This window comes from Orbicella franksi, chromosome 4 (genome assembly GCF_964199315.1).
Source record: "Orbicella franksi chromosome 4, jaOrbFran1.1, whole genome shotgun sequence".
Lineage (NCBI taxonomy): Eukaryota > Metazoa > Cnidaria > Anthozoa > Scleractinia > Merulinidae > Orbicella > Orbicella franksi.
This window is the reverse complement of record NC_138148.1, coordinates 13,017,301-13,042,300: the sequence shown is the minus strand read 5'-3', so window position 1 is coordinate 13,042,300 and position 25,000 is coordinate 13,017,301. Positions and strand designations below refer to the sequence as shown.

Here is a 25,000-nt window from a genome sequence, read left to right as displayed (position 1 = left end):
TTATCAACGTTCCTTTTTTTCTCTGGGTAAATGACAGTCCAGTGGATTATCATTTCCGAATGGTTTATCCGGCTGATAGCGTTATCCAACCTGTGAACAACAAGGGTCTGGTGGAACATCGCAGTAGGGGACAATAGGTGTTTGTGCCCAGTGTTACCGTACTAGGCTATTTGGCCTCTCCATATTTTAAGTGTTACAGAGCAAAACTACCTTAATTAAGAACATTATTTTGGATTTGAAATGGCAGCTCCAAGTAACGTCTAATCAAGGTCAGCGCCCTTTCAATCTAAGTCTTTCCACGAGATTAGTGTCACGGTTTACAAGTCCATGTGTAATAACACTATGTATTTTATTTAAATCGATTCTTTACAGTATGTAGGGTGAAGAAGCTGTCTTGTATTGTAAGTAGTGTTAATAGCTCTGTTGTATTGCGAGTAGTGTATGTAGTCTGTGTTGTACTGTTTAAGTGTAAAGTATAAGCAAACATAATAAAATAACTTTATTATGAAAAAAATATTATTTTAAATTACATATGGTTTGCTGTCTTGTTGAATGATGAAAATAGTCTTAGAGTAATGCACAATTCATTGGTTCAAATACAGTAGTTCTATAGATTACAAACATTGTAAATTGTAGCAAGATGTTTAGGTTAGCTACATTCTAATAACAGATTCCTCTCCAGTTAACTGTTCTTTTTTTTTCTCCGCTTGACTGCATTCCCTTCACTGCAATAACTGTTGCACACACCAAACCAACGACTCCTAATACAAGCCAAGGATTGGTGGTAGTCAAGGTCACAGAAAACAGGCCGGCAACTGCCATTGAGATTTTAATAGTCTCCTCCATGTTTCTATTCAGAATAATAAAAGGAGTAAGTCTCGCAACCACGTACTTAAATCGATATCACATCATATCGAGTCATATTTTTCCAAAAGCAAAATCAGACACAACGTAGAATGATGTTTTGAAGGTGTACTATATTTCGGCTGGCCAAACCAGCCTTCTTCAGGTACAATGGAAGATCTTCCATTGTACCTCAAGACGGCTGGTTTGGCCAGCCGAAATATAGTACACCTTCAAAACATCATTCTACGTTGTGTCGGTTTTTGCTTTTGTATTCTTCATTTTATACGCAAAGCCGATTAGATCATTATTGATCCAACGTATACCAGCAGGATCATCGTTCCGGTTGCTTGCTTAAACATTTTATAGTCATATCTTTCCGCTCAATGCCCTAAAAGATATCGCAAAAGTTCCTGCTGTGGGCCTTGTACCACAACCTTGTTTTTAACCCCAAAAAGGTAAGACGAGCACCCCCGTCCTTTTTGTATGAGATCCACCTCCCCCCCCCCCCCCCCCCGTATCGGATATAATACTGAAATGAAATGTTTGGTTAGAATTCAAAATCACATGTACACGTGCCTGTTCAACAGGCATGCTGAGAAAAATCTTCTTAACAAATGGCGTGTCGCATGATCAAGAATAGGTCAAGCTGAAGGTGCTTGTCACGGCCTCTTAGGCAATCAAGAGATAGATGCATTGCAATCCAATGCAAAATACTTCCTCTAAAATATTTTCCTAACGACTTTATAAAAAGTCAGCACATCAATCAGTTTAAAAAGTCGTACTCAATCAGATGAAATCTTTAGTTTCGAAAGCGGTTATTTACTTGAAAACGACATTTGACTTTCGTTTAAAAGCAAACAGTGTAATTTACAATATACTTATATTTCGATCAGGCTTATTTGCACATAAGATATGGCTACAAATATGATGCATTTAGATACAAATTGCTGCATTTATTACTGAAATATTGTACCCAAAACAACATTTTGGCGACGAGGAAAGCACTGACACACACACATATATATATATATATATATATATATACCCAAGTCTAGTACTCACTTCCGCTTGAAAAGCTTCGCTGCGAAAACAGTTCCAGTTGAAGATTCAAGAAAACTTCATACAACTGTAATTGTTCCCAAAATAAAAAAAAAAAAATCAAGTTAAGCATCGCCGGTTGCTTCTCAACTTTGCACGTTATGCTTATAAACGAGAATTTATCTAACCTTTCGTTTGCTGTTTACTTTCTCTTTGTCGTCGCAGAGAATCTTGGAACGGTGTGAAAGTGACTTTTGGAGCGAGACTTGGGCGGAGTGACAATCTTGATTATCGAACTTAGACTTTTCTCTGCCAAAATCGCGCAATTGTTTTTTGTTTGCTCAGGCTTTCTTAACAAGTCCTATAATCTCTTGGTTCTATCCTTTAGCTTTCTTAGCACGAAGAAAAACCAATGAAGTTAATGGAGGGATGGCTTTTTTCGAAACACGAAGTGCTTTTTCTAAACAAATTGGGCTAAATTACAACCTCTCTTAGGTCTACACAACCAGCCTCAGATACGCACTCTCAGGTTTAAAATTCTGATTTTTTAAACCAGGAATAAGGTTTTTCCAGGGAATATTTAAATTGCCCCCTTCTCTCTTTTTCTCTCGCTTGGTCTATCTCCGTGAAAAATTAACATTCATCAAGTGTGCATAAAGTGATTGTGCTTATAAAGTTTGGAAACCAGCCTTGAAGCATCAATTTATCAAGAAAAAACTCTGTTTTAATACATGTTCAAGCACCAAATTGTACTCTTGCATCTTATGCTCTGAGTGATATACATCAATTGTGTGACTGCTTATCAATCTTAATCTAAATGCGTAAATTAATATGTAATTTCATTTCTAATATCTAATGATTTTCTTTCGCCTGGTTAAATAATTATTTAAGCTAATCGAGAAAGCATAAAGGGTAAGAGTATTAACCACCAGATATAGTTTTCTTATTGTTTATGGAACGATGCACCATTAGACAGGCATGGTGATTTTATTTGCAAGCCAGTTTGTTTATTATATGACGGGAAAGTTTACTACACTGTGATTGGTCGAGAGCACTTTTATTTTCCACTACGGTGCAAATTAATGCAGACACGTTCGTAATTTTATCTACCATATAATTAATAAGCAATCGCATGAAACTTCGAGAAATTGAGGATTTACACTACCCCTGATATTTGAAAATTTATTCAACTTGCAGTCACCAAAAGTCATTTAGAAAGTCTTATTTAAAGTCGTTTGGATTAAGGTGTTAAACAATTTTAATTTTGTTGTTTATCTTAAATACGAGTAAAATTTATATCCTAATATATAATTAAAAGAATTAGCAATGTCTACAGGTGTATAAAGCGATTACTCTTTTACGTTGTCCGTGCAATCATAGAAGTCTGTAGTCTAGCTAATGCGCTATCAATAAAAGAGATGGCGATTCTTAGGCGTATTCTAAGTCTTGTTTAGGTTCTCCGAGAGAAAGACTGTAGCATTAATATGGAGTCAGAGACCGATAAGAAGAATTAGCAAATTTAAAAAAAGCAAATTAAAAAAAAAAAAAAATTGGCCAATTAAAAAAAAGGCATATAAATAATGATTGTAAAATTGCCAAATCAGTAGTCAAGTTTCGTTTCTTACAATCCAATGAAAGAACAAAAAAGAGGGCGTACTATTCTTTACATGGAGGGAAATGATATATGAAAATCTTAGGTTCAACCAAGTCTCAGAAGTCACAGACAGAGTCAACTTTTTAAGTACAGTGAAACCTCTATTAAGCGGACCCCCAGTTAAGCGGACACCCTCTATTAAGCGGACACTTACCCTGGTCCCGAAATTAACCTGTTATATTTCCCTTTATAAAGAACCCCTGTTCAGCGGCCACGAACAACATAAAAGTTTTTCAAGCTTTTTCGACCTTAGAAAGCAGGTTGTAAATAGAGCTTATTTTAAAGATTTTAACTTTAACGCCCTGTCGGCTTCGACAACCCGTCACAGACATAGTGACTTTATATACAATTAGTTTTAGTTAGTTTATTGTAATCATATAGTAGATTAACTTAGTAACAGTTCTAGTTAGCAATTAATTAAATAATTAATTTTATTGTAAATCTAGGAACTGTAATCTAAACATTTTAATCGTAATTTTAAATTTTTAGCAAAGTTAAATTTAAATACACGACCCCACAAGCTTTTAGCTTTAATTATTATCGTGTTTAAATAAAGTTTATCTATCTATCTAACGGACACCTCTATTAAGCGGACGCGGACACTAAAATAAAGTGTATTTCGCTAATTTCTATTGTTAAAAACCTCTATTAAGCGGACACCGGACTGAATTGACAATGTAGCATTGGATTACGCCCTTGAAATAGTCAATTAAATGTACCCGTAAATTGCTGTATGGAAAGGGCGTTATTACAAACAAATTAAAGTTGTGAAGGTGAATTAATCAACATGACACGAGCGTGGGACAAAGAAAAATTCTGAGTCCCCGACAGGAATCGAACCCATGACCTCCCGAACACCGGGCGGGCGCTCTATCCACTGAGCTACGAGAACTCATGGAGAACAAGGTCATTTAATTGAGTTCATATATGACAGGTGTCCTGCATACTGCTAGGATCAACGCTATCGAATTCATCGTGAGTAGTGATAAGTTAATAAAGATGGTGAATTTTAAGCTCGCTATCGAATTCATCGTGAGTATGCAGGACACCTGGGAGGTCATGGGTTCGATTCCTGTCGGGGACTCAGAATTTTTCTTTGTCCCGCGCTCGTGTCATGTTGATTAATTCACCTTCACATTCCATTACCGAGCTTAAAATTCACCATCTTTATTAACTTATCACTACTCACGATGAATTCGATAGCGTTGATCCTAGAAGTATGCAGGACACTTGTCATATATGATCTCAGTTAAATGACCTTGTCCTCCATGAGTTCTCGTAGCTCAGTGGATAGAGCGCCCGCCCGGTGTTCGGGAGGTCATGGGTTCGATTCCTGTCGGGGACTCAGAATGTTTCTTTGTCCCACGCTCGTGTCATGTTGATTAATTCACCTTCACATTCCATTACCGAGCTTGAAATTCACCATCTTTATTAACTTATAAATTAAAGTTTGTAATGAAAGCTGATGTACTTGATCTCTGGATACGGTAGCTTCGTTAACAACCTGGAACTTTATTACAGTACAGGGGAACCGTTGAATGTTAATTGCTAACAAACATTGCGCAATTGTTAGACACCTTTATTCAGCGGACACCCTCTATTAAGCGGACACTTGGGAAGGTCCCGAGGGTGTCTGCTTAATAGAGGTTTCACTGTATAGCGTTGACTTTTGAACGTATGTGCATGCCTCGTCCTGGGCAGGGAGTTGCCTTCCTGGTTTCCGGTTTCGACAGAGTTGGCTTTATTGATATAAATTTCCCTCACGTTCTGTAATACCATAGGCCATTTCTACAGGCAGCGGGATTGCTACATGCAAAACGTGTGCCATCCACATCTACCTCTCTTTCTTTTTGAGTGGAAGGGGGGAACTTAAAAAAAAAAAAAAAGAATCATAAGCGCGGAGGAAGAAGTTACACAATACGGTCAAGTTTAGCCTAAATTGATGAATGATATTTCAAATAAATTACTAAGTAACTTAACTAATTGCCAAACTAGTAATAATGCTTACTTTCTACTGGGATATTTTGAGTCTTCTAAATTCCACTTTGAAACAGATTCCTGATCAAGTTCAGATCAAATAAGCACCAAAATAACAGTGGGTAGGCTCCATCCATATTGTGATATCAAAAGCAAAAACCTTTACGTAGAGTTTTTCTCCTGCTGTCAAGAAAAATACTCCACCAGTAAAACCGGTATTCTCCTTAAATGGCGGCATATCTTTGTGAATCATCAAGAGAATGCGATTGTCATCATAGACGGCAACTCGATTGCTGTGGTGATATTCTCTGCTGTTGAAGAACATCTGAAAATAGACATAGTAACGACCACTCACAGGTACTTGCAGTCTTCCTTTGTGGTACACAAAGCCGTTCACCACATGACTTTTGGGATCGTTGGGGTTCCACGCCGTAATTACTGAAAAGAAACGGATGAGGCACCAAATCAAAATTTTCAGCTTTAATGTGAGTAGTCTCGTGTCCCTCACTACAAACTCTGTACTAACCCTTTAGCTACTTTTCATTTGCAGTTTCCGTGGATAATCAGTTTTTCAAACCAAGAATATCGTCGAAATATGGTTTCTGTTCTTCTTGTGTAGTCTCCTTACAGCGAAGACCAGTTGGCTGATTTTAACTTACCATCCCGAGGGATGAACACGCCTACATTGTTTATACCCATACTTGAGAATAAACAATTTTCTCTGTGTAGTAAGCGAGGGCTTTATCTACAGGCTATTAAGTCTGCTTTTCCTTTGCATCCACAACGCAAGAGGACCTTCATAAATTCCTGCTGCGTTGTTGCTACCATCACTGTTATCGAAATCCGTTCAAAACAAGACAGGATGAAGGTGAACAGAGGTAATCCCCCAGAAAGGAGTTTTTCTTAAGGTCTCTTAATGCTATTTTTTAATCCCGATAAAAAAAATCCCTGGACATGTAAAATAACCGATCATGTGAGGGGAGCTATAGACACAGGGACATGCCAAGAGGCTTTGCACACGATTTCCATCCCCCACAAAAAACATCTACGCAACGCTCGTGGTATTTTCATCCGCGGGAACTAGAAACCATGTCTAAATGAAACTTGCGAGGGATTACCTTGACAGTAAGGCCTATATAGGGGATTAATTCTCTTACCCTTCAACATCTCCAAGGTTTGAGCGCAATAACAGCAAGGCACATAGCTCTTTACGAAAGTATGACTAACACATGTAATGAAAAACATACCTTGACCTTTGCGGTAGTACTCTGCCCAAGGTTCACCACCCTCGAGATGAGCTGAGGGAACATGTTTGGATGGTGAGGGACAAAATAGAAAGAAGACAAACACGCATAGAAGGATAAGATAGACATAGCCAAAACGTCCACCCACAGGTACTAACAATCTACCAGCGGTATACTCAAAGCGGTTCATCAGATGCATAACTCTTGGAATCGTTGCAGTTTCACTCGACAATTACTGAAAGTAAACGGAAAAGGAAAACAAAAATGAAATGTCTCTTTTTCACACCGAGGTTAATAGACATCGACGTTAAATTGCGGTTGTCTCCTTGCCGCTCGATAAAAACTCCGATCTAAGATCGCGTCTAAAATCTGAAAGAAATAATTCCGTATGTTGGCGCCACTTCTTCATTTTATGACGTCGTTTTACTGAGTCTTACATCAATATATCACCTCTCTTTTCCCAATTAAACCAAAAATATAACAAGATGAGTGAAGCTAGACCCGGTTTTGGAGTACAAGCGTGTAATTAAAGATAAGATCTTTTTATCAGGTTTTACCGTTGCAATGGTAACTTGCAATTGCATTGTTAAAAAAAAACGATCATAGCTTGTTTAGTAATGTTGGAGCATTTTTTTCTATTCAACAATTAGATTATGAGCTCGAGATTTCTAACGCGTGATAGTTGACGAGGGTGCAGCCCGAGTCAGCTATCACGCATAGAAATCGAGAGCGAATAATCTAATTGTTTTAGTATAAATCTACAAGTCGTTTAGAACTTTATCTAAATCCTCTTCACAGACACTTCAAAAACACCAAGAAGCGGCCTTCATTTTGTAACAAGCGCACACCGCTACGCTACTCACTATCTATCACAGAATAGATAGTGAGTAGCGTAACTAATCAGAGAACGGCATTCGTGATAGAACGCTAGTAGATTTATGCTAACAAGCGATAGAAATCTCGAGCTCCTAATCTAATTGGTAAGTATATCTTAACCACTTTAAAACATGTGCCCTTCAAGGCACAGAATACTGGCAAAGAGCACTGACAAAGAACCGAGGCAAACGAGAGTTTTTGCGCACTGGCAAAATTTCAAAGCCAATATGCTCCAGCAGTGGCCAAAACCTCTCTCTCCTCCACAGAGACTCAAAGGTTTTTTTTCGGGTAGGGAGGATCCGCTGAATAATGTAAGTGCAGGCACAGGGTTACCGGTGACGGCTGATCGATCCATTCGATTTTGCGCCTGCACTCACTTTGCACAGCGGATTTATATAACGAACGTTCGAACCTCTGCGGAGGAGAGAGGGCCAAAACAACGATGACCCATTCTGTCAAGGTCCCGAAGCTAATCGATATTATCAGGAAGCTTAAGCAGTGACGACGGCGACCACGAGAACAACGCCTAGGAGAAAATTAATTTATATTTTACCGTCGAATTTCGCAGTTTTCAAGATCATATCTGTTGAGAACGCCTGTTGGTCTGAGAACTTGCTCAAGCTAAAGATGTAACACCAGCGTTCAATTCCAAATGAAAATACGAAAAATTAGTCGCCGTCGGTTACGGCCTCCATAATAAGTAGAACTTTGACAATTCGCGTTGTTGTTTTGCAGAGGAGGGCTGAGAAGGTTTAAAGATTTATAACGTACGCGCCAGCATTTGTTCTGCTCATTAATTAAACATGTTGATTGGTAGCGCTCTTTGTCGTTTGCTTGAGGTCCCTAAACAACACAATCTGACCAAGGTTCTGAAACCAGATAGCCTGCGAACGCAGACGTATTTCCGGCTGTCACTTGGTTCCGCCGAAAAATAACGTCTGCGAACCCGAGCCAGAAAACGATTTCTGTGACGTAGGAATTCTAAGCCAATCAGAGTTTAGCTCAAATAACCCCAGAACTACTGCGCGAGGTATTCGCTGCGAGGAGTACTCGAGTTTCATTCTATCATGGAATCTGATTGGCTAAGGAGAAACAAAAGTCATTACGTCACAGAAATCGTTTCCTGGCTTGGGTTCGCAGACGTTATTTTTCGGCGGAACCAAGTGACAGCCGGAAAAACGTCTGCGTTCGCAGGCTAGAAATCAGTAAGAGTAACTGAAAAAGTGCTCTCAAAAAGCTTGAACAAAAACGAAAAAGAAAATAAATAACTAATAAAATTAAAAAACGAGAAAAAATTTTTGAAACAGTTGTACAAATCGTTACTATTGTTTTTATTATTACAAAAATATGATACTGCTGACAAAGAATCGAATATTTTTAATTACGTCCTCATTAAGCCTTTAGCTCTCGATAATTATGTGCAAAAGTTCAGTGGCGGAAACGGCCCATAGTTAGAATTAAACTAACCAACAGGTTAATTTGAGAAAGCTAAGGCAAAAACTACCACCGCCAACTTGATCTGGAGATTCAAAACGCTGGTCGGGAACGCTGGACTATTTGTAACGGACACCTATACGGACTAAACGGACTCAATTTACCAGAAAATCGAAAAGAACAACTACAACATGCTTGACTTATTTTCACTAAGTATAGGGAGATTCACACTGACGTCACTGTTTACATTTTTGCTCATTTGCATACGGCCTTGCGTACAGAAGGAAACATGTTAGATATGAATTGACTCCAGGCAGCTAAAGAGGTAGTGAAACTTAATACATGGTAAAATGTTAAGCTCTTTGGGAATAATATTCAAGGAGATATTGTCCTTCAAAAACTACAAAAGTTTTGGGTTGCAAAAGCGCTAATGAGCTGATACATTCTTTGTAACGTTTTGACTTTTTAAACTCCGTGTTGCACAAAAAGTATTCAATACATCAGGCTCATGTTCATTGAACTATGACCTTTCAATATTCGGAACTGATTTATTTGTAGCTCCATCAGAAACCGAATTGCTTATGCTAATGAGGCAAATATTGTAAACAAGGATTCCCCTATAAGAATAAGACTGGGAAAGCTTCCATGATCTGAGTTGGATCAATGAAAATTTGTGACCTTGATCTTGACGAAAGTGGGAATTTCGGAAGAAAAGATATTTGAATTGAAGTCTTTTTGTTTTACTTTGGATGTGGTAATTACGATACGTATAAAATTTCGCTTTATACAAAGGCCTGCACGTGAACAAAATCTTTCTGAATTGCGAAGATTACAATGAAGATTACTCTTGGTTTTAAAAGTATATCGCTGGCCAGGGTTGTTCGAAAGCTGATTAAAGCTATCCACCAGTGAAATCACTGTCAGTGGATATCGTATTTGTTTTGTTAACACTTACCCACTGCATAGGTATTTATCCGATTGATAGCGTTATCCATGCAGCCCTCGTACAGCCGGTGCCTGGTTTGTAGTATTGAAAAGAAAAGTATACTAACTTGTATGGAACAGTAAGTTAACGTTCATCTTTAGTTACTTGAATTGTCAGCATCAACTTCTACGAATCGTCAACCAAAACGCCAAAATTGTGCCACGAGGTCACACGACACTGCTTTTCCAAAATGCGGAAAGAAATAACTGCATTGAAAACGAATCGGAGTGATGGTTTAAGTCGGTGTAAATATGGCCGAGACGGAATTTTATTGAGCGAGTTACTCAAACCATTGAAACTGGTTTCCACTAAACCATTTACTTTGTAGACTTTCAATGTGATGTGCCGCGCCGTGACGACCGGAAAACCATACCAAACGTGGGTCATATATTTATATACCAATTGAACTAATAACGCAAGAATAGGGTCAGCATAATTACACACTTGAGATGCTTTGTGTCAGCGCTGAAGGCTGCGATGCAGTGTACAAAGTCACGAAACATAGCATAACCCTAATACGGAACAACATAAATCTTAACGTCTCTTCAAACTGAACAAACTGATCCTAAAATACAAAAAAAAAAAAACGTACATGGAAAGTTCGTGAGAGAGTGCTAAAGGAAAGGCACCAGTGACATCCTATTCTTTTACATTTAAATCAAAACATACCGTTAGCCCAATATTATTTTCTATTTTCTTTGCAAGGGGGAGGGGTTGGTGGGAAGGAGGGGCTGGGGAGAGTAAATAAATTTACAATTTTAGTATGTTGTCGAGTATTTCTACCTAAAAATGTTTTGTTTGTTTCAATCCTTGAATTTCTATGCCCTATCGCCCGTTGCAAAACCGAAAATTGGCCCATTGTGGTTCATGACTGCGCTAAAGGGAATCTGGAAGGAAGAGCGTATGGCCTCAAATCAAGAAAAACCCTAACCAGTTGTCTTCAGTTCCGTCTTTTACGAAGGCTTTCTATCGCAGTTTGCTCGAAGTCAGAACCCACTGTTGAAAGATATACAGCCGCGAACTGTTGTGTCAGGATCAGGAAGCGATGTAAGCTTCTCCAGTTATTTAATACTCCAAAGAGAATGACAGGAACTGCATAATGCAGGACTAGAACTAATAGCTAAAATTCTTTTTGCGAGGAAAAACGTACTTAGTTGTTATTATTAAGGGCACGTCGACGTGATGTCACTGATAGTGACTATGCATTAATTGCACCGCTATCTCATTAATTCTTACAAATGTGGTTTCAGGTTTGCTCTAAGAGGACCACTCGAAGTTTATACGTGCAAGGTCCGTTTTCGGATAGAACTCCTACGTCGCTAAACAATGAGCTTAAATGAGGCTTTAAGAGCATGTTAGCACTGCGCACGGGTCAATCTCTTCAAGGTCAGGCATGACCCTATTTCATTCACCCGATTACCCTCCCCATTATCCCTTTCCAGGCGGACATTTCATTAACAGTTAGTTTCATACCCGATTGACTCACAAGTAAACAATACAATGTACGCTCCTTTTACTTTTATTGAGCTCTCTAAGTTTTGCTTTCCATCAAATTGCTTCTCTAAAATATCAGAGGTTATATCAGGTAAGCACCAAAATAACTGTGGTTAGGCCCCAACCACATTTTGGTGTTAAAACCAATGACTTTCACGTAGATCTTTTCTCCTTTTTTCAATTGGAATACGCCTCCAGCAAAACCGGTGTTCTCCTGTCCGGGCGACATATCCTTGTGAATCATCAAGAGAATACGATTGTTGGCAAAAAGAGCCACACGGTTGTTATTGTTGTGTGACCTTTTGTTGAAGTACATCTGCATGTAAACATAGTAACGACCATCCTCGGGCACTTGCAGTCTTCCATTGGTATACTCGAACCCGTCTAACGCATGGCTTTTGGGGTCATCAGTGTTCCATGTGGTGATTACTAAAAATCGACAAGGAAACAAACGACATTGCTGTATTATCGATAAATCATTATACGATAAGTCAAATTCTCTCGCCGCATTTTGACGGGTTCTTATTTATGATCAATTGGGGGACAGAGGTATATATGACGTCATTAAGTTTTGTTCCTGCTTCTTCATTAGATAAAACAGACAGATTCCCCTGTATGTCTGTTCAGTAAGAGATAACAGATTTTCAATTTCTGTAACTCCGAAATTTCTGGAATCGGTAATAATATGTTTTAACTTGTGATACATACCTTGATTCACGGCGTAATCAGTGGCCGCTGGGACCCCACCCTCCAGATGTGCAGAAGGGACATAAGTTCCCTGTAAGGCATACATGTTCAGTAAACAATTCACTTTTTCAGTAACAAGTAGTTAATTATCTTTTCTATTGGAAAACCCCCTTTTAATTTCGTGTTCTTGCTTATATATGATAATGGTCGTGAGATAACAAGACCTTGCAGTTCCTGTGCGCGTTTTGCTATTTAGTCAATTTGCCTTAGCACCATCTCAATCCAGACAGATATTTTTAGTTTTATCATGACGAAATTGAGAATAGCGAGAATAAAAAGAAAGACAAATTCGAAGCTACATGTACCAACATAACCGAGATTTCTCCCTGTTTAAAACCTAACAAAATCTTAAAAAACAACCAATCAATTCGGAATTTCGTATCATTCTATTCATAGTTAAATGCAGCCTTTGAGATAATTTGATGAAAATCTATTTTAATTCAAAGATTTGTGTCAAATTTTTAAATAGTTTACGTATAAAGGCCGGGCTCTTTTATTGGCGTTTATTTAAGAGGAAGAAACTTACGGAACAATCATTAAATAATTGTGTAACTATTGCGTGGCTACCGAGTAGAAAAGCCAGTTGGCTCAGAAAGTTATTCGTTTACGGCTCGTTCAAATTAAAAGTATGAAATGGGCAATGTCATATGAAAGACACTATTTTACGTAACGACGCTAAAAAATTCCAAATTGCCATCGAAACATCCAGTGAAATAATAAAAAAAAAAAAAAATAAGAAATTTCAATTTTGAATTTCACTAGATGTTTCAATGATTGTCCATGTTTGGTTTATAAACTAAATACTCCAAATTCGTATTGAAAATAAGTTCGAATCAAAGCAGTGCAATTACCATTTTACAAACTTTTTGTTTGTATAACGGCTAGATCGAAGAGGTTCAAAAAGATTTTCCCAAAGCTAGTAACTAAAAATTGCTATTTTCCTTTCAATTCAATAAATATCGAACTCTTCTTAAAGGAAGTATTGCTCATTCTTTAAATGTCCTCTTATTCCCGAAGTACACTTTGTCAGTATTTGGTCTAACTACGCTCGGCCTTGTACAATTATAACAACTTCGATCATAGTCAGTAAATCACAGTAGAGGAGAACCTGGCCTTTTGCGTAAGAAACTGTCTGTACATACCTGTTGTAAGGAGCTGACCAGAACCAAGGATGCGAACAACGTCACCAAAAACAGCATGACCTGTCATAGAACGCCAAAATCATTATTGAAAGTAACCGGGCATGCGCAACTAGTTCATTCTCCAGAAGAGGAGTAATTAAGAGTGAATGCCTATAAAAATGGACCTAAATCGCCTATCAATGGCACAAGTCGAAAAATTGATTTCTCTTGTATTTTGTCCATAGATAGGTCGTAGTAAGAATAGGAACGGACCATAGTTAGTTTCTGCTAATACAGCTTTCTTTGGTAGAAATATGCCAAAAACGATTTCGACCCGATTGGGCTCAAAATCTACTTCCGGTTTTGCTGAATTTTCCGAATATTTGATTGCTTCGCGCTCCGCAGAACAGCTACTTGAGAATCTTTCAATGGATTTTATATTCAGTTCAGGTCTTCGTGGTATGACTGAGCGAAAAATAAAATAATCAAAGTTAGTTTTGAGCCCGAAAAGAGATCAAACTGACACGCAAAATTTTACAATGTGTCGCAAGAAAATTATTACATAAAAACATTGCCATATTTTTCTATGGGCTATAACTTTAAATACCACAAAAACAATTTCTACGGGTTAAATATACACCCACCTGTTAGGATATCAAAAAATATCTCTGGGCAAATGGTTTCAAGTCGTCCGCCTTGGCCTGTGTTTCTCATAGATTTTGCCCAAAATCCGCCGTTGGAATGTAAACAATTGCGTGACGCGGATAGCCACTCTAGAGTAAATATTCGTTTCCAGCAATCCGATGAAAGCAATTTTTGAAACGTTGTGTCGATAAAATAATGGAAAATGTTTTCCTTTTTTTTTTTAAGTTAGTATAAATATATATATTTTTTCATTTGCATTGCAACACCCACGACATCCCTGATAAAGAACGTTACTACAGTACTCCGGGAAATGATTTTAACACTTGTTTATTTTATTGATTTCCCTGATAACTTACAATACATTGGCAGTTTTAGAGATACACTTAACCAATCCTCTATGGTTTATGGCAATTGAATCATTGACTGACAAATAAAGTCAAGTGGAAATACCATAAATTCTATAAACTACTAACTGCGTGACGGCATCTCAGCGCTACTAGCTGTGTAGAAAATTTGTACCTACACAATATACTCAAACTCAGCTAGAAAACCCGGAATTTCTTGAATTGAATTAGCCGAGGAAGAAATTGCGTTTAAGTTTCAATCATACTGGGAGAAAAAATCCATCTTTTCTACTTTGGTTGTTCGATCAATTAACTGAAATTTGCAGATCATAACACTGGTAGACAAACAAACATTACAGTGGTCGATGTAGGACTAGGTTTACACTAAAGGAGTTTTTTTGGACTCGTAAACGTTCCCGGATTCATCAATTTTAGAGTATTCGGATTAGTAGGGATTTACAGTGAAAGGATATTCGGATTCTTAACCGTTTACATACGGCGATAACTCCGGGAACATTCATGATGGAATGGTTAACAAGCAGTTTGTTGCCTCGACAACGAGAAACAAAATGGCTCCGAAAATAAGGCTAGGGGTAGGTTGAGACAGTCTGAAGTTTTCTTTCAACTCACTGACCACGGTACTGTTGTCCATCATGTCAGGTCCCTCCAGGTATTTATTCTGGTTTTTACTTGATATCTAGAACCGTCGAGGTTTTCGATCGTGCCATCGTCGTCATCTGTGCAGTAAAGTATAAATTGGGTTTCTGAGGAATATGGCATTACCCATTATAAAAGTGATTACCTACACTTGAAACAGCACGAGGTAATCACCCAGCGACCGCCATCAAATGGCCATCAATGTGCCTACGACTCGACTACGACTGGATCATGTAATCCGCCATTTTCGTTCCACTGTAAACTCAAAAGATCACAGGCGGAAAAATATCCGGATTCGAGAGAAAATCGTTTACACGACTCTCCGGATTCAAAAATTTTCGGATTCAAAGTTCCCACTTTAAATTCCGGATTCAAAATCTCCGGGGACACGACCAAACCGGGGAGTTTTTATTTCGGATTCGTCCACTTTTGTGTAAACGGCAAAATCAATCCGGCACTAAAACGTTCCGGATTCATCACAAATCCGGAACAATTTCCTCTAGTGTAAACCTACAATCCTGGCCATAAGTGGTTGGGACACCTCCCCTTTTTGCGCGCTAAAACCCACGATTTCAACTACGTCCTTAACGTATTAGAACAAAAGATGAATAGAAGCAGGTACAATTGACCCCCCTCCCCCTAGCAATGTTGCAAGAAAATGAAGCTATTCTGAAGACTAGATCGGATGTGGGAAAAAAGGAAAAAGGGACAATAGAAAGTGTTTAGACAGTTGTGTTGGAACTGAACGCGATTGCTGAAAAATCGTTATTATTGGAATAAGACGTGAATATCTATCTCATCGTCTCTTTAGTTCGAGAATACTGTTCTAGGAGGCGAACAATTCATGAAACGTGGCTATTCTGGAGTTATTGTCGAAGATTTTTTTTTCTTCGAGATTTTTATCAACATTGACAGGGGGGAGGGGGTAGGCGGGCTTGCGCGGTTTTGGTCTTAAGAGAGGCTGCCTGTGAAGTCATCTGCCGTAACTGTCCCAACACTTTTGACCAGGATTGTAGTCTTAAATAAACGGCGAACATCCATCTTGTTTTGTTCGCGGAAGTCGGCCACGGAAGAGCGAATTTCAATGAAATATATATATAATTTGATTAAGTAATTTGCAAAAAAATAGGTTGGCCACCAAAACAGTTTAGGATTTAGCCTAACTCTAACCTTAAGTTTTAAGACTGAAGAAAAAAAGAAAAAAAGCATTGAGCATTTCAGTTGTTTGAAACAGAAACATTCGCGCACAATCAACTATATGTATAGTACGTGCGTAACCTGGAAAGCAATCCGTCCAGCACAGTAATTGTTCAAATTAACAGCTTACCGAGACACTCGCACTGTTGATGCCTCTTATTTATGATTTAAACTTTTAGGATTTGTTTACTTTACTTTTTCCGACTTTATAGCAGGAGAAAAGGCACTAAATGTGCTGGTACAAATAAAAAGGTTTAACGGAAAATCGATCCGTCGAAATCAACAAATACAAATTTAATTACTGTAGCGTTCCTTCAGATCACGTAAGGCTACAAACCAACAATATCAACTTGTCATTACATTTAACAAATGAACTTAGAACGATTTTCTTTCTAGTATTCGTTCTTGTAATTAAAATGATCAAAGAAAGAACGACAGCTTAAGGGCCCATTAACCGATCTTTTCGAGCCGTTGCTAAGGAAAATTTAGTCTCATCTAACCTCCTCATTTTTAGTTAGTTCAGAGTTATTTCATGTGTTTCAACTTTTTCATAACCAGTAACACTAGTGATGACGTCATCAGGCCACGCCCATGGTCATGTGACTGATACAGAAAAAAATGCAAAGGCTCCCAGGCAAATTACTTTCTCGGGATTTTTTTCATTGATTTAATATTTTAATTTAAATCCTCATTACGCCATGCATCGATTTTGTTTCATTTCTAAAAGGTCAGATTTTGAGAGCATTTCAAAATATTGAAAAATTCGTAATTTTCTGAAAAAAGCATGATTTCGAAAAAGGAATGCATAGCAATGTTGCCAACGTTGGCTTTAATCGAAATTCGTCGAAAAAGGCTGGATTTAATGAAAAACCGCGTTTCCTTTAGCATTTAAAGAAACCGGAAGTGCACCCAATATCTATTGGAAGTTACCCTATCAGCGCGTGCGCAATTTACACTACCAGCGCACTTCGGTAAGATCAAACAAAGCCGCAGGTAGTTAGTTTTTCTCTTTCTATTGTTCCTGTTTTTTCTGTCTCTCTCTTATTTTGCCTTTGCTTGAATTTTTTTTTCTTTGCATTTTGCGAAACACAAAGAAAAACATCTACAATGTATGCGAATTTGCAAGTTTTTGAGTTGTTTTTATTTTCCGCGCTCAGGCTGACGTAAGTGACCGGAAGTGAAATTTCACCTCCTTAGCAACGCGCGCGAGCGCGCGCATGAATCGGTTAATGGGCCCTTAAAACGACATAGTAGTAACACCCGAACTCCAAGTAAATTGTTTTTAATTGGCGTTTTCAATTAACGAAATTTCCAAAGCGATGACTTTCAAAATATTAAAGTTAAAAGTGGTCCATTATGTTTTTCTTTTTTCACCCAAATGTTCTAAGATAGCCATCTGCGGTTTGTTGGAAACGAATTATGTATTCAGGGTGACCGCACGCGTCACGCAATTGTTTACATTCTCACGGCGGTTCAGGGAAAAATTTGTGAGAAGCACAGGCCAAGGCGGGCGACTTAAAACCATTTGCCCAGAGATGTTTTTTGATTTTCAAACAGATGGGTGTACAGTTAATCCGTAGAAAGTGTTTTTATGGGGTTTAAAGTTATAGCCCATAGAAAAATATGGCGATATTTTAGTGCTATAATTCGTTTGCAACACATCGTAATATTTTGCGTTTCTGTTCGATCTCGTTTCGGGCTCAAACGAAACCTCGATATATTTTATTTTTCGCTCAGTCATGCCATGAAGACCTGAGCTGAATGTAAAGACCATTGAAAGATTCTTAAGTAGCTGCTGTGCGACGCGCAAAGCAATCAAATTTTCAGAAAATTTAGCATAATAGGAAGTAGATTTTGAGCTCAATCGGGGCGAAATCGTTTTTCGCAAATTTCTCCCCAAAAAAGCTGCATTATCAAAAACTACCTATGGTCCGTTTGTTTACTAGCTAGAGCCAATCTATGGGCAAAAAATGAGCAAAATCGATTTTTCGACTTGTTCCGTTGTTTGGTCCATAGTTATGGGCACTGGCTCTTAAGAAGGTAATTGTTAATAGCTGCACATCAGTTGTCGGCAGCAAAGAAGGAATACGAAATCTACACACTTTCGGACACACCCAGTTCATCATTGCATCATTGACACAAGACGCTTTCTTGTTTCCCGAATTTTTCTCACAAATATTGAAGCTACCACAATTTGAAAAAAAAAAAAAGGAAGAGAGTGCCTCCGAATCAGTTAACCGTTAAACATGTACCGGTTATTTATGTCGCCTAAATTACTGTGTGAACTTGTTAAAGACTTCTTTACCTTTTATAGCGTCAGTTTGACTTTGATTGAGATCTTTGTTCTCCTCCACTTGCATAATGACGGACAGTGAGAGATTTTCTTTGCCTCGTTTCTAGCTTCGAAGCGTCATAGGTATCATCGTGTTGACTATAGCAGTGTTAAATCTGTCCCACCTCGCTTCTTTTTTAAAAACTCTATTTTTTCTTCTTATTTCAAAATATACTTAGTCTTTAAGTTGAATTTTTTTCTTTTCTGAGTTTATTTTAGCGAGCTGAGATCTTTTTGTACTATTTTTCTTTGTGAAATGCCAAATTTAGTTAACTACAGAAAAATTCTACTTTCCTCGCTCGACCACATTTACGAACTGAATAGGAACAGTTGTCCTACACTTTTTTTTTTAGCACCACACCTACAGTATCCAAGAAGATCACTGACCTTTGAGATTGCAAACTATCTTCCAAGTTGTGTTCAAGCAGCTACGCGTCCGAACGACTTCAGCATAATACGTCCCTAAAGCAGGATGCTCACTTTGATAAAATGCTTTCTCAGTAAATATTGGGATAGTTTAATTAGAAACAGTGGCGCAATCTTGTTATGAAAACTAAACAATCTAGAATGAGACTTCTAAACTTCTAAATTGATGATAGCTTTGATACCATGGCAACAGTTGAACACGTGTGCGAAATAACGAGATCAATTTCTGGCTGTTAACTGAAAGTAGTCTAAAAAAACACAAAAACGGATCCCTGCAGTCTGGTAACTTGACCAACTAATCACTGTGTTACATACTAATAAAACTAAAGTAAAGTTGTTGTGACTAAGTCGCATCAAGAACGCTTTTTTATTATTTGTCAAATCTAGTAATCTTATTAATTATGTTTTTCGCTGGTTTTCTTGCCCAAACGGTTATTAAAATTTACAAACTACCTAATCTTGTGTGCGGCTCTAATTATTTGATCAGGCGACAATTCCTTCTTAATTTTCTCTTGTTTACCAGCATTCTCTCAGACCAAATCAAACATCTTCATTAAAACCTCCTGGTGGTCCATGTCTTAACTCACTAATCAGACGTCATTTGAGGCATTTCTCTGAAATGTCCATTGTTTTCTGCTAGCCTAATATCAAAATATAACCTTTCAGTCGGCTGTGCTACAATTACAAGCTTTAAAATTACTATATTGTTTTCATTGTTTACCCGCCCAAGGCAGTATTATATTAAAACGTTCGAGAGGAGGGCTTGCTATTTGTGTAGAAGATAGGTTTTAATCTTCATTTTATTAACGTTTACTTTTTTTGGCTAATTAATTAACGATGAAAAAGAATTCCAATTCTTATTCGTGTTAAGCCTTAGTCAAACGGACTCGGAAGTAGTTGCAAGCAGCTGTAAGTTGAACTTGCGTAGGGACTTGGGTTGGTGGCCAAAAAGACTCGTAAGTTTCCTCGCAAGTACGCGACAGTCGCAAATAAAGCCGTTTCAAGGCTACAGCCTTAGTCCCTCGCGGTCAAGATGTAACCTTAACAACAACGAATGGACGTCACTCAACTTGCGTTGACTTGTATTGGATGGCTCAACGGTGAAATTTGCGTGCATATTTGATCTCGACTAAAGTGAGTGCAAGTTATCGGAGGTCGACGCAAATGCATGCAATGCCTGGCCAAACGGAACCGCACGTAGACCCAGGTTTTCAACTAGCGTCTACTTGCGAGTCCGCTTGGCCAAGACTTTGCAGTCGCTAGGGTATAGAGAAATTTAGAACTTGTTTCGTTTTATTTGTGGTAGGTGACGGAGCACCCCTTTCAACAGAACTTAGACATTCCCAAATTCCCACCTAGTAACGAATGCAGTTTGTTCTACGATACAATCAACTAACCGTTGCAACGAACGCGTCAACCGAGATGATTAAGTCGAAAGGTTTTGACCCTTTCTGGAGAATCAGTTTAATAGCAAAATAGAAACGGCTATTGAAATAAAGGTTAAAATGCACGTTTAAAAGAACGTTAAAAACACTGCAGTACGAAGCTTGCTGGAAACTCGAATAGACTCGTGCGTTATATCGATCTGCTTTACGTTTCTTTTCAGATTTTTGTGGCATGTGATACACGGACCTGATTGGTTAAATCCTAAGGCATGTGTGAATATACCAGTGTCAGGTGTCGATTGCAATGTTATCAAAGGTGTAATAGATTACTATGTATTCAACATGTATATTTTAAGTTTGGAGAATCCATTGAAATATGGGCAAAACGGTGGCATAATTTGGATGGATTCACTCTCAGATTTGCCTTTTTATTTTGTCAGTTGAAGTAAAAGCAGGTTAAATAACAGAGTGAATTGAGACTCGACAATATAACTCCTTTTACTTTTGTTGAGCTTTTTGAGTTTCGCCTTGCATTATGTTACTTCTCGAAGACACCCGCGCTCATATTTGATAAACACCAAAGTACAGTGTCACTGTAATTAGGCCCTAACCAAAATTTGGTTTTAGTCAATGACTTTCACGAAGATCCAGTCTCCAGCATTTGAATGTAATACACCGCGAGAAGATGCAGTATTCTTCTGTGCTGCTGACCTGATATGCTCGTGAATCCCAGTCATTAATAGAGTGCTACTGAGGCTAGGGACAATTGTTCGGTTGCTGTTGGGGTGTGGTCTTTGGTTGAATTACATCTGAATATAGACATAGTAATTGCCGGGCCTTGGAAACACAGCCGTTCAACAAGCCCGGTTCAACAAACCATTCAACACATGGCTTGAAGGTTCAGTAGCGTTCAATGCCTTGATTCAGTACTGAGAAGTTGACGAGGAAACAACACGATTCAAACCAATAGAGCGGTTTTCACTTGAGTATCGAAAAGTAATTGGTTTTGCATTTCTACGCTGCGCTATTGGCTTAAAAAAAAAATTCGGGCCACCTCCTAGGACCAAAACTAATCATGACTCAGTCGCAAGCGTTTTCTTGCGCTTGGCGACAGCTACATGCATGATAAGTTAATAAAGATGATGAATTTTAAGCTCGGTAATGAAATGTGAAGGTGAATTAATCAACATGACACGAGCGCGGGACAAAGAAAAATTCTGAGCTCCCGACAGGAATCGAACCCATGACCTCCCGAACACCGGGCGGGTTCGGAAGGTCATGGGTTCGATTCCTGTCGGGGGCTCAGAATTTTTCTTTGTTCCACGCTCGTGTCATGCTGATTAATTCACCTTCACAGCTACATGCATGTTGTAAGAGGATTGATTGGTTCACTGGATTGCCTCTGTCCTTTGTGAGTGGCGAGAGTGACACTTCGGTTTTGGTTTTTCAGCAGTCAACTGAAAACTGCCCTATGTCAACGGCTGATTACATTATTTCTAAATGTTTGATAGAGAAGACTCGAAAAAGGAGGAAAAAACACACCTGGGGCTTCTGTATATTGTTCCCCAAACCTTCCTTCCGTGTTTCTCAACTCGATAGACACACGGAAACGTTTGGAACTTGTTAAACAATAAGAAAGGAGGTGGCTGAACGGGACTACGCTTAATCATTCGAGTTTGGCCAATAAGAATAAAAAAAAAATCCGTTGCAACCTAGTCCCTCACGGCCAAAGCATCCCCAGAAGTACCTCACCTAAGCGTTATATAGTAATGTATATTGCATCGGCCGCAAGTACAGATTTCAATGCGTTTTGTCTGTCCTGGCGTCCTTAGTCAAGAATATCCCATAAAGACTTCCCGCTCCGTTAATAAGAACTAAATATTGAGAATATCGGGAAAATTAACTTCAGCAATACCCGGCAAACTATATTCAATATACGAAGGGAATTTCTGTTGTTGTTGCTATTGTATATCCCAAACTTCCAGCGCACATTACAACTGTCAAAACATATGAAAACTGTAAAAAGAGTTGTTGCTCCTTTGGCGTCAAATCACTTCCGAACAAAATAAAATGATATGATTTACTAGGGTAGGTATTGCACCAGGCCAGTTATTCTTTATTCCTGTTTCCGGAATCCTGAATTATTCGATCAAGTGAATGATACTTTTCTCAGATGTCACTCTTCGCTAACCAGTGCCGCTTGCTGTTCGTCAACAAAACAGCAAATGTTGATATCTCTTAAGTATAATTAAGCTGAATATGGTTACGTCTCAAAGCATAAGTCTGGTACATTGCAAGTTGCAAAACTTTCAACGAGCATTTGGTAAAGCTATAACAGGAGAAGGGAACGTTGAACTAAACAAGGCACTTTATGAGCATTAACTCGAGCCTCCTTCAGGAAATGAGGTTTTTGTTGAAAAGAGCAGCAAGCCTTTGTTGACGTGTTTGTGAAGTTTCCCAGGGTTAAGCATGACGTTTACGGCAAACGGCACGAAATGAAACTTTTGCCATCTGTCTCTAGCTTTTTGTAGAATAGAGTGAAAATGTTTGTATTTGCCGTGAGTAGTAAAAGCCACCATTCCATTAAGACCCTCTCTTTGCCCCATATCAACAGACCATAATTTCTTCTCATACAACTCCGAAAGAACCCTTCATCTGAGGCACGAGGCCTGTAAATATCTTGAATAATAGGAGAGTATATAAATGAAGTAATATAATATTTTGTTTCACTTCAGATTTTCAACTGATTAAAAATAATAAAATGGAAACTTGACTCATCACCTTAATCAAATTACGATAACAAAGTAAGTCAGTCAGTAAGTAAGAGACAGTATTTTATGAGGGTAACACTCAACAGTAACTAAAATTACTGAAAAACTTGTTGCCCTCTAAAAGTAAAATACAATTCAATCAAAACTGTACACCTGATAATAAAGGTTAAACTTTTTAAAATTAGTTACAGAGATATCACAAAATAGATTTCAATGTAATATCTCTAGTAGATTGTTGTAATATATGGTAAAAAGTTGTAAAGTTAAAGTTGTAATATAGGGCAAAAAGCTCAAGTTATGTCAGCGTTTTACCACAAACACGCAGTGAACAACAAAATCATTTCATATCCATGTCAACTTCATTTGCTGACGACTGACGTTTGGATTGCTGAGACCTGGGATCGAAATAAAATGCAACATTATTTTCAGTTAAAACATGAAAATGTGCTACTAAAGACCTATCTCTTAACTTGGAAACTGTCAAAATAAAATAAAAAATTCCAGAATTTGCGAAAAATGAAACTTCTGTGACGTGAAGCGAAATACCGGAAGACAACGAGGATCGAAATCCATCAATCACATGCAACGACACGGGTGGTGTCAACTTAGTCAATCGACTCGTAGCGTGATGAAAAGTAGCTATAGCTAGTAAAAATGTCACGATGTACAGTTCAAGTGACCACACGATAGAAATACAATAATACACTTCATCATAATTTTCATGAATTCTTGTCAGAATAAAAACAAGTGCAGTTGATGCATTTACTAGAACAGACATAGGCATTGACATGAAGCCATGTTTAGTTTTTCGAGAAGGTCAAGTGTGCCTAAGCTTATACAGTTGTTTTATGTAGTGTTGATTCTCGTCAGAACTCTATGAAAACTCACATATATCTGAGATGTGTGTCTTCAAATTAGTCACGCACTATTAAAGTGCGGTTGTAAGCCCAAATGTGTCTGTCTGTGTCCCTTGATTGCTTTTTACTTTGACGCTCTTGTTTACTTTCCAGTTTCTTGTGTGTAACTCCATGGTGTTCTCATCCCTGTGTTTACCTTCCCCAGACATCAGAGTGATACTCATGGTCCCGCTATCTTTCGCGGAAGAGGCAATGGAAGGCTTATCCGCCGTGCCTGTTTGTAACTGGGTTTTTAAGACATCTTTACCAACCATGCCACGAATTTCTCCTTGCAAGTCATTGAGAGGGAGAAGCAAAGCTAAACAGCAAGAAAAAGACCAGTGTGGATTTTTCCGCCATTCATTGAAGTATTGAAATAAGTAAACCAGATACTGAACTGAAAGGCACAAAAATAAGACGAAAGGTGTTTTCAACTCGAGTAATATTTGCCTTAAAAGTTCAATTATCTTATGTAAGAGTACCTTCAGTATGTAGGAGTTATTTAAAGTGCACCTAACCCCAAAATTTTTTTTTCGCTAAAACGAATCCACTTACTGTTTAAACTAATTCTGCGAAAAAAATTTTGAATTTGGTTGAATCCTCAATTTTCTATGGCCCGCCAAAGTCGTGCTCGGATGTTTCACGACCGCGTTTTAGGGAGTCTGGGTCGAGCAAGGTTGTGACGTCTACCCAGGAACCGAATAGAACAGCCCTCAGTCATTTCTCTTTGCTTTCTTTGGACGTCGAACTGTAGAATACTCGCTTTTGTATATTTTAGCTCTAAAACGCCCAAATTTTCGCTAGAAGATCAAGATGTCTTCCTCCTCGGAGTCAGAGATGAGTTTTTATCCAGAAGACTCCGATATAAATTTCATACCTGAAGTGGAAATCGAGAACGCTCGGCAGCGCGCTGCAGTCCGAGAAGAGCGCA

The 25,000-nt window shown here is 38.3% G+C and overlaps 3 protein-coding genes across 3 annotated transcripts in view; all 3 read right to left on the bottom strand.

Annotated features, from left to right (window-relative positions):
* Nucleotides 1–5,606: 5,606 nt before the first annotated feature.
* On the bottom strand, nucleotides 5,607–7,108 carry LOC145485312 (uncharacterized). Its single transcript, XM_081463995.1, has 2 exons — nucleotides 6,763–7,108; nucleotides 5,607–5,953 (listed from the first exon to the last, which is right to left on the bottom strand). Exons 1-2 carry the CDS (start codon nucleotides 6,956–6,958, stop codon nucleotides 5,607–5,609), a joined length of 543 nt encoding a protein of 180 aa, XP_081320121.1. The 5' UTR covers nucleotides 6,959–7,108.
* Nucleotides 7,109–11,606: 4,498 nt separating this feature from the next.
* On the bottom strand, nucleotides 11,607–19,039 carry LOC145483466 (lymphotoxin-alpha-like). Its single transcript, XM_081461973.1, has 4 exons — nucleotides 18,979–19,039; nucleotides 13,438–13,497; nucleotides 12,257–12,326; nucleotides 11,607–11,977 (listed from the first exon to the last, which is right to left on the bottom strand). Exons 2-4 carry the CDS (start codon nucleotides 13,492–13,494, stop codon nucleotides 11,631–11,633), a joined length of 474 nt encoding a protein of 157 aa, XP_081318099.1. The 5' UTR covers nucleotides 13,495–13,497; nucleotides 18,979–19,039; the 3' UTR covers nucleotides 11,607–11,630.
* A 4,677-nt stretch (nucleotides 19,040–23,716) lies between these two features.
* The window catches only part of LOC145485520 (uncharacterized), a 25,513-nt gene continuing 24,229 nt past the window's right edge, over nucleotides 23,717–25,000 (bottom strand). The window contains exon 8 of the mRNA XM_081464183.1: nucleotides 23,717–24,466. Coding sequence (XP_081320309.1) covers nucleotides 24,102–24,466 — 365 coding nt within the window. The 3' untranslated portion in view covers nucleotides 23,717–24,101. The remainder of the gene's footprint in view (nucleotides 24,467–25,000) is intronic.